The sequence below is a fragment of the Solanum tuberosum genome, unplaced genomic scaffold (genome assembly GCF_000226075.1).
Source record: "Solanum tuberosum cultivar DM 1-3 516 R44 unplaced genomic scaffold, SolTub_3.0 scf00063, whole genome shotgun sequence".
In the NCBI taxonomy this organism is placed as follows: Eukaryota; Viridiplantae; Streptophyta; class Magnoliopsida; order Solanales; family Solanaceae; genus Solanum; species Solanum tuberosum.
Window position 1 is genome coordinate 1,800,137 of NW_006238988.1, and position 9,425 is coordinate 1,809,561.

Genomic DNA, 9,425 nt, shown 5'->3' on the forward strand with positions numbered 1-9,425 from the left:
AGGCCATAGTTGTCAAATGAAGCCAAGTTAAAGGTCATGCTTATGTATTATATCTTTCATTTATTGCTTGTTGTTTGGGTTTTGACTTGCCATATGAGGGTTTTATGGTAGGCATCATCATGATCAAATTTTGGATAATGACAAGATATTATCTAACAGTTACTCATTATAGGGAATATATCCATAGACGAAGATTGAAATATATAGTACGTATATTCTTCAAACACAATATTAATTATTTATTTAGTATATTCTAATTCAAACACAATATTAATTATTTATTCCATACGCTAGCTAGAACTAGCTAATATTTCCATTTATTCATCGTACACACATATGTTTATGTGTATAGACACGCAAACATATATAAAACAATACATTTTTTTTCTATTTTTTGAGAAAGTGACCCTCAATATTCTTGGTCACATTAAGAATAAAACCCAAGAAATTAAGGGGCTCTGGGTTGCTTTCAATTTTCTTTTCATACTCAAATGTCCATGTAATCCATTGTTGTTCACAGGATGATACGAACGTAAAGGAACTATAGAAATCTAACAAATCTCCACCAATCACTTTCCGGCTTATTGATTTCTTGTAACTGTCGATGGCTTCAATTTCATACTTCACAGTCTTTTCTTGTACATCTGTATTCATTAAATTTAGTAAATACAAAGATATTACTCCTAGTTCAACTGCACAATTCCTCATGAAAGATTTAAAAGAATTTACAAAATATTATATTTCTTTTACTGTTTTTCATTTTTCTCCAAAAATTATCTGTTAATGCACTTGAATATTGTTTTTCATTTTTCTCCAAAAATTATCTGTTAATGCACTTGAATATTGTTTTTCATTTTTCTCCAAAAATTATCTGTTAATGCACTTGAATATTGTTTTTCATTTTTCTCCAAAAATTATCTGTTAATGCACTTGAATATTGTTTTTCATTTTTCTCCAAAAATTATCTGTTAATGCACTTGAATATTGTTTTTCATTTTTCTCCAAAAATTATCTGTTAATGCACTTGAATATTGTTTTTCATTTTTCTCCAAAAATTATCTGTTAATGCACTTGAATATTGTTTTTCATTTTTCTCCAAAAATTATCTGTTAATGCACTTGAATATTGTTTTTCATTTTTCTCCAAAAATTATCTGTTAATGCACTTGAATATTGTTTTTCATTTTTCTCCAAAAATTATCTGTTAATGCACTTGAATATTGTTTTTCATTTTTCTCCAAAAATTATCTGTTAATGCACTTGAATATTGTTTTTCATTTTTCTCCAAAAATTATCTGTTAATGCACTTGAATATTGTTTTTCATTTTTCTCCAAAAATTATCTGTTAATGCACTTGAATATTGTTTTTCATTTTTCTCCAAAAATTATCTGTTAATGCACTTGAATATTGGTTTGTCTACCTTTACTGAATGGAGTAGTCTTTAAAATCTCAAAAGAAGAGCTGACGTTTTGGGGAATATGAGAATTAGTAAGGAAAACTATAATTAGATTATATTATGTTTGGTATCACAAAAGTAATTTTCCATCAAACAATTTATTTTTATGCCTCCTCCCTTGCTAACTCGAATTCACAACCTTCAGGTTAGAAGTGATAGATGCCTATCATCCGAGCAACTCCCTCTTGTCCAAACATCAGCTAAGTTTTTCATGCAGACTATTTTCTCAAAAACATAGTTTTCATACCACAAAATACACCAAGTATAGAAAATTGATGCAAGTAAATCAAATTGAGAGAGAGGATAAATATTGTATGTTACCTTCATTATATTTCATGTTAAAAATCGTACCAACTTTTCCTATTTCACCCTCATGAACCTCAAAATGGTAGATAGTAGGGCTTATGTTGGCTGCTTGATGAGTATTGGTGTGCATAAGATCATGAATCAAGTGTCCTTCACACTTCACCTCCATTGAAGCAATCAACTTGCCTTTGATACCCATATTTTCTTCTCCTCGAAATAGTTATAAGGTGTGAAAAGGAATTGGTGAGAAAATGTTATGAACATGTAATCTTTATATAGAGTTTAATTAGCGGTGAAAGCTAGCAAATATATATGTCACGTGTTTTTAGTTGGGGATCTAAGATTAGTGTTATTTCATTTTTTGTAATATTAGGTGTTAGTTTAGTTAAAAATTTAATTGGAAAAGGCTTAGATATGTCATTGAACTTTGAGAAAAGACTTATTTATGTCATCCGTTAAAAGTTTGGCTCATCTATGCCATTTCCGTTTGAGAAAGGGTCATCCATGCTATAATTTGTTAACTGAAAATGACATAGATGAGCCAAGTTTTTAACGGATGACATAGATGAAAGTTTCTCAAAGTTCGATGGCATATTTGAGCATTTTCTCTTTTAAAAACTTATTTAACTAATGATGTGACCGAATCGTAATTGACCATGTGTAAAGAATTGGTTTTGCAAAACCAAACTGTTTTCCGTTAACAAATAATGGCATGGATCAACCTTTTTAAAACGGAAATGACATAAATGAGCTAAATTTTTAATGGACGACATAAATGAGCCTTTTCTCAACGTTCGATGACATATTTGACCATTTTCACAATGAAACTTTATGTACCCATTGTAATTATACGATGGTGAAGATCTGCTTGCAATTAATAAGGTATATTCATTTTACAGATATATTGAGGTTTACAAATACACGATTCTTAATTTTGTTGAGATATTTAGTGAATACATAAATGAAAAATCTCACCATTTTTAGAGTGATTTTCGGCATTTAGGGGTCAATTTACAGGAATTTGGTGATTTTCTCAGTTTTTCATACGTGTTTGCCCATAAATATTTTGGTGTTTTGGCTTTCAGACGAATTTTTAGCAAAACCTTTATGGAACTCTCCGTAGGGAATTGAGGGACCAGTACATAGAGTCTCAACATTTCTAGAGTGATTTTTGGTCCTTTAGGAGCCAATTTACAAGAATTAGACGATTTTCTAAGTTTTTGTGTGTATTAGCCTATGAATATTTTGGTGATATGTCTTCTGGATGAATATTTTGCGAAACCCTATGAAATCCTTCATAGAGAGTTGGGGAGCAGTACGTACAGTCGCACCATATTTAGAGTAATTTTTGGACATTTAGGGGCCAATTTACTTGAATTAGGCAATTTTCTCAGTTTTTCATGTGTTAGCCCATGAATATTTTTGTCATATGGCTTTCGGATGATTTTTTTGCGAAACCTTCATGGAACCGTCCGTAGTGAGTTGGGGGGAGAAATACAGACAGTCTCACCATTTTAGAGTAATTTTGGGCATTTCGGGGTCAATTTACAAGAGTTAAGCGATTTTCTCAATTTTTCATTTGTGTAAGCCCATGAATATTTTGGTGATATGACTTCCGGACGAATTTTTTGCGAAATCTTTATGGAATTCTCCATATGAAGTTGGGGGAGCGTAAAAATCATTTTAATCAAATAAGTGAATAATGTAACAAGGATTTTCGGCTCGGAGAGTTCTCTACTTTTCTCATACGGGTAAGAGAACCACAATCGATAACTATTTGAAGAAATCAAGGAGTTTAGGTATTTGACTTAAAAACTAAATTTTAAGATTAGACTTTTTTGACCAATTTACAATGTTATATATTTTTGTTTAATTTCCTTTGCCTAATACCTATGGGAGCATGCCTATTTCGTGTGAGAGAGGATTATAAATGGAAGATATTATATTAATTTTGTCACATGTCCATTTAGGCTTTTTAATGTATGAGAAAATGGCTCTTTGTTAGTTTTTGATCAACTTATGTCATGATCTGATTTCTCGGGTCATATTGGCACCAACCACATCCCATTAGTAGGTAAGTCTAACTCATAGCCTGGAATTAGAAGCAACGGCTATCACGCGGAAGAACACAAAAGGGGTCGGGGACAATAATGAGGAGAAAAGGAAGTAAACAGATAAAAATACAACAAAACCATCTCAAGACCTTACATTAGTTAGTAATCAAGCATCTAGTCAAACACATTAGTACAAGGTTTTTCAAATTCAATAAATATAGAACTGCCTCTGAAAGCAAAATAAAGACTAATCCTAGCCAACATAGAGGGAGATTAACAACTTTGAATGTCAGGAGCTCACCACAGTCTTTGAATCCTAAAAGCTGCTTCACACGAGATCCAAATCAAGAAGAGAACTCGTACTATGATCGGTAAGGTGCAGAAGTGTAGCATGACTATCAACAAGTGGTACTCAGTAGGCATAGAGCTACAGAACTCCAAAGATAAGCAAGTATGAACTGTTAAGAAAAATAATGAGAAAACAGAGAGAAGTATTGAAGGCAAAGAGAACTTTCTATTTTTGTTGTAGATGAAACCAAATTACAGGACTCTTAAATAGATAAACCAAGCAACAAACCACCTTCTCCCACTTCTAAAGAAAAGGAAACAATTTAACCACAAACAATAACTGATACCTAAAAACTAGGAACTGCTAAAACACGTTTCACTGAGAAACAACAATTAGAAAGTAATTGCTTAGTTCACTAACAGTTGTAACAAACAATTAAGAGCTACTAAATACTTGACATTCCCTCCCTTAAACTGAAGACTTTGGGTTTATTTTTCTGAAGCTAGATCCACAAAAGTACGAACTCCGAGTAATTCCCTAAGCTTCACAAATGATGCATATTTGAGGGGTTTAGTGAATATGTCAACCACCTGATCTTCAGTTCTGCAAAACATAAGATCAATTACTCCATCTTCATTGATATGCTTTCTTCTCAAATGGAAAACTGGATTTCTAGACAACTTTATGGCAGAACTGTTGTCCAATAACTTATCGTTGCTTCTTGTTGCTTGAAGTTCAACTGAGTAAGAAATAGCTTGTGACGCACATACCGTTGCAGCAACAAATTCAGCTTCAGTTGTTGATAAAGTGACGATTGGATGTTTCTTTGATGACCATGAGACTTCACCTGAACTCAGTATAAACGCATAACTTGAAGTACTCTTCTGATCAGCTACATCTCCAACATAATCACTATCAGAGAACGCAATCAAATTTGCCATTTCACCCTTTTTATAGACCAATCCAAAATCTATGGCACCTTTTAAGTACTGAAGGATCCTCTTTGCAGCAAGAAGATGCAATTTTTTGGGATTCTCCATAAATTTGCTAATGAGACTTACGACATATGTAATGTCTGGCCTCATTGCTGATAAGTACATCAAATTTTCCACAATTTGTTCGAAAAAAGTGCTATCGACCTTTTTCCTTCCAATATCCTTTGTAAGCTTCAAGCAAACATCTGACAGGATTGCAATTGCTCATTCGAAACCTGTCTAAAATTTCTCGCACAAACTTCTTTTGAGAAATAAATATTCCATCAACTGATTGCACTATTTCTATGCCAAGAAAGTAATGCGATCTTCCAAGATCTGACATATCAAACTCAAGCATCATAGATTTTTTAAACTCTTTTTAGCATGAAACTATCATTTCCTGTATAAATCAGATCATCTACATACAAGCATACAATCAACATTTTCCCTCTATCTTCACACTTTGTATAAAGAGTATGCTCATATGGCCATTTTTGAAAACCTTCCTTTTGAAAATAGGCATCAATACAACTATACCAAGCTCTAGGAGCTTATTTTAGTCCATATAGAGCTTTCTTTAATCTGCAAACTGTATGCTCTTCACAAATCTTAACATAACCAGGAAGTTGTTCAACAAATACATGTTCTTGCAAGTCTCTATGTAGGAAGGTTGATTTCACATCCAATTGGCAGACGAGCCATGAATTTTGAGCGGCCAATGCAATCACCAATCTGATCGTGTCAATTCTGACAATAGGAGAAAAAACTTCTCTGCAATCCATTCCTAATTCTTGTTTGTAGCCTTTCATCATCCATTGCCTTTTGCCATTTTTCATCTTTGACGATACTTTCAAAATTTGTTGGGTCACAATATGAAAATAGAGAAAAATGAGTGAGAGGATCTTCCAATGGATCAATTCCTTTTACCTCGTAATCTGCCATCCATGCTGGCCTTCTTGGAGCACAAGGGGCACGTGAATCAGCTACAGTTTCTCTCTGCTCATCCATAACATGTGATGTTTTAGAACTTCCATGATTGCTATCTTGAGCATTTTCAGGGACTACTACTGTTAGAACTTGCTATTGAGGCTGAATTGCTTCTTCACCATTTTCTCCATCAAGGCATACTGGAATTTTTTCTCCCATGGCATTTTTGTTCCACGATCAAAACTGATTTTCATCAAAGATGAAATCTCGGCTAACTAATATTTTCTTAGTGTTAGGATTATAAAGCTTGTAAGCTTTTGATTGATCACTAACACCGAGAAAAATACATTTCTCTCCCTTGTCGACAAGCTTCTTTCTCTTTTGATCTGGAATATGGTCATATGCAATGCACCCAAAGATTCTAAAGTGATCTACGGTTGGTCGTTGTCCGCTCAATGCTTCCTCCGAAGTCATATTTTTAAATGCAAATGTGGGGCATCTATTCAGGATACGAATAGTCCAATTGACTGCTTCAAGCAAAAAGCTTCTTGAAACACCACTTCTTGTCAAAATACTTCGCACCATGTACATAGTGCGATTTTTCCTCTCACATACTCCTTTTTTGATGGGGGCGAGTAGGCTGCTGTAAGTTTCCTTTTGATTCCATGAAGCTCATGAAAAATTGCAAATTCACGTTAGTTATATTCTCTCCCATGATATGAACCCGGATCTTTTATTGGGCTACCGATCTCTTTTTCAACAAGCACTTTGAAGCTTTTAAAAGCTTCGAAAGCTTCATATTTCACCTGCAAAAAGTATATCCAGCTTTTCTGAGTAAAATCGTCAATGAAGGCAATTATATATCTTTTACTTCTATTAGAAGATGGTGTTATCGGTCCAGAAATATCGGAATGGACAAGTTCCAGTGCCTTCTTTGCTCTCCATGAACCCCCTTTGTGGAAAAGAGTTGCGAGACTGCTTGCTAACAACACACTCTTCACAAATTTCAGATGGAGCTGAAATTTGAGGTAGACCAATCACCATATTCTTCTGTTGCAAGGTCTTTAATCCAGCGAAATTAAGATGCCCAAAATGAAAATGCCACTGCCAAAGCATCATCTCCTTGTTTTGCTAAGAAGCGTGATTTCTGTATATTATTGAGATAGAGAGGAAACATTCTGTTTGCAGTCATTTTAACTTTAGCAATTAAGCTTAGGTTGTCATCTTGAATCCGATAAATTCCATTTTTAATGACAATTTCATACCCCTTCTCTTGCAACAGACCAAGACTCAACATATTTGACTTCAACTCATGAACATAAAGGACATTAGAAAATATTTGAGCAATATCCCTTTTAGTTCGAATGCTTACCTCTCCTTTTCCCATGACTTAACTTTTGAGTCATTCCCGAACTTCACAAAATCCCGATATGACTCATCTAATATGGAGAAAGTTGACTTGTTTCCGCACATATGATTGCTACAACCATTGTCTAAGTGCCATATATTCTGCTGAATTTCCTCTGTCACTTGTTCCTTCTCTTGATAAACCATTATTAAAGATATTTCTTCTTCCTTTTCTGCAAAAGTGGACTGCCTTCCACCATTTTTATTCAAGTTAGTTCTACATTCTGCTTTATAATGGTCATACGTGTGACATCTGTAACATTCAACCTTTGACTTGTTTACTGACTTCAGCTTATTGTTGTTATCACAACTTATTTTCCTTCCTTCATAATTTGAAGAGTTTTCTTCAAATTTCTGATGCGAGTGCCTCCCATGCATCATTGTTTCCTCTCCCTCTTCTTCTTCCACGGCCACAACCTTTTGAAGAGTGGTAGTTGGATGAGACTTGAAGAGCTTGTTCCTCGATCGTTTGTCGATTCATTTTCTGCTCATGAATCAACAATGAACTTTGCAATTCATCAATGGAAAGTTCATTGGTTGCTTTGATTCCTCAATTGAACAAACAACATAGCTGAATTTCGACGGCATGGAGCGAAGGATATTTTCAATAATAGTGAGATATTCCAGATTTTCACCATGTATCCGCATCTTATTTGCTATTGCCATTGTCCTCGAGAAGTATTCTGAAATTGATTCTTTCATCTTCATTTGTAGATACTACATCAAAAATTATCCTTAGCGGCAATTTATTAACGGCAATAGCTTAATTGTCGCTAAATATGTATTTTAGCGACAATTAACACTCTTTGTATATGTCCCTAAAGCCTTTTAGCGACATTGGTTCTAATGGCACTTAACTAATGCCGTTAAAAGACTTTAGCACTCTTTATTAATGTCTATATTTATTGTCGCTGAAAGTTGTTTTTGTTGTAGTGAGAGTCTCAAAATCAGCACGAAGAGATAGCAATAGTGCCCTTTTGCCTTTGCCGTTCCCTAATACTTCTTCTTCATGGAATCCCATATTTGCTTAGAAGTATCCTTGGAAAGAATAGTTTCCAATATTGAGCGATCAATAGCTTGGAAAAGATAACTCTTTGCTTTAAGATCTTTCAAGTATTAGACCATCCAACTCTGTTTTTTGTGCTTCCAACAAAGCAGTACTAGTTGTTGGCTCTTGCATGCCAGTACTAACAACTAACCAAAACTCCTTGAACCTAAGGAAATTCTCCATCAACATGTTCCAATGGTCGTAATGACTATCAAAGCGTGGAATACTTGGTTGAACAAAACTTTCAAATGCCATGTTTTATTGCTACAATAGTACTTAAAGAAAAAGAACTTTCAATAAGCAATGCCCAACACTCACACACGATTTGAGGAACTCTCAGCCTGGCTCGGATACCAAATGTTAAGAAAAGTAACAAAAAATAGAGAGAATATTGAAGGCAAACAGAAATTTCTATTTTTGTTGCAGATGAAACCTAATTACAGGACTCTTAAATAGATAAACCAAGCAACAAACCACCTTCTCCCACTCCTAAAGAAAAGGAAATAACTTAACCACAAACAATAATTGATACCTAAAAAACTAGGAACTACTAAAACACGTTTCTATGAGAAACAACAACTAGAAAGTAATTGCTTAGTCCACTAACAGCTAGGGGTGTCACAAGAATATAAAAAACCGAACGAACCAACCAAACCTAACCGAGCCGAATAGTTTATGCTATTTTTTAATAATACCGTGGACTTTTATTTAAGTGTATAACCGTCCAGAACAATTGGGATGGTCTTTTTAATTTATGAAAAAAACCGAAAAATTCCCGAACCGAACAACCTTACAATATATTTTAAATATTAACAATATGTTAAATTTAATATATAAATATATTTTATAACATTTTTCAAATATATATATATATATAAAAACTTAGGTCCTAGCCTCTGGTGACTAGACGACTTTGGGTCTTTTCTCTTTAATTAGCTTTTACCTAATCATATATATATATATA

The 9,425-nt window shown here is 33.8% G+C and overlaps 1 protein-coding gene across 1 annotated transcript; it reads right to left on the reverse strand.

Moving 5' to 3' along the window:
• Positions 1-320: 320 nt before the first annotated feature.
• On the reverse strand, positions 321-2,021 carry LOC102596866 (kirola-like). The gene is made up of 2 exons (XM_006345229.2): positions 1,778-2,021; positions 321-644 (listed from the first exon to the last, which is right to left on the reverse strand). The coding sequence occupies exons 1-2, from the start codon at positions 1,959-1,961 to the stop codon at positions 388-390; spliced, it is 441 nt and encodes a 146-aa protein (XP_006345291.1). The 5' UTR covers positions 1,962-2,021; the 3' UTR covers positions 321-387.
• Positions 2,022-9,425: the final 7,404 nt, after the last annotated feature.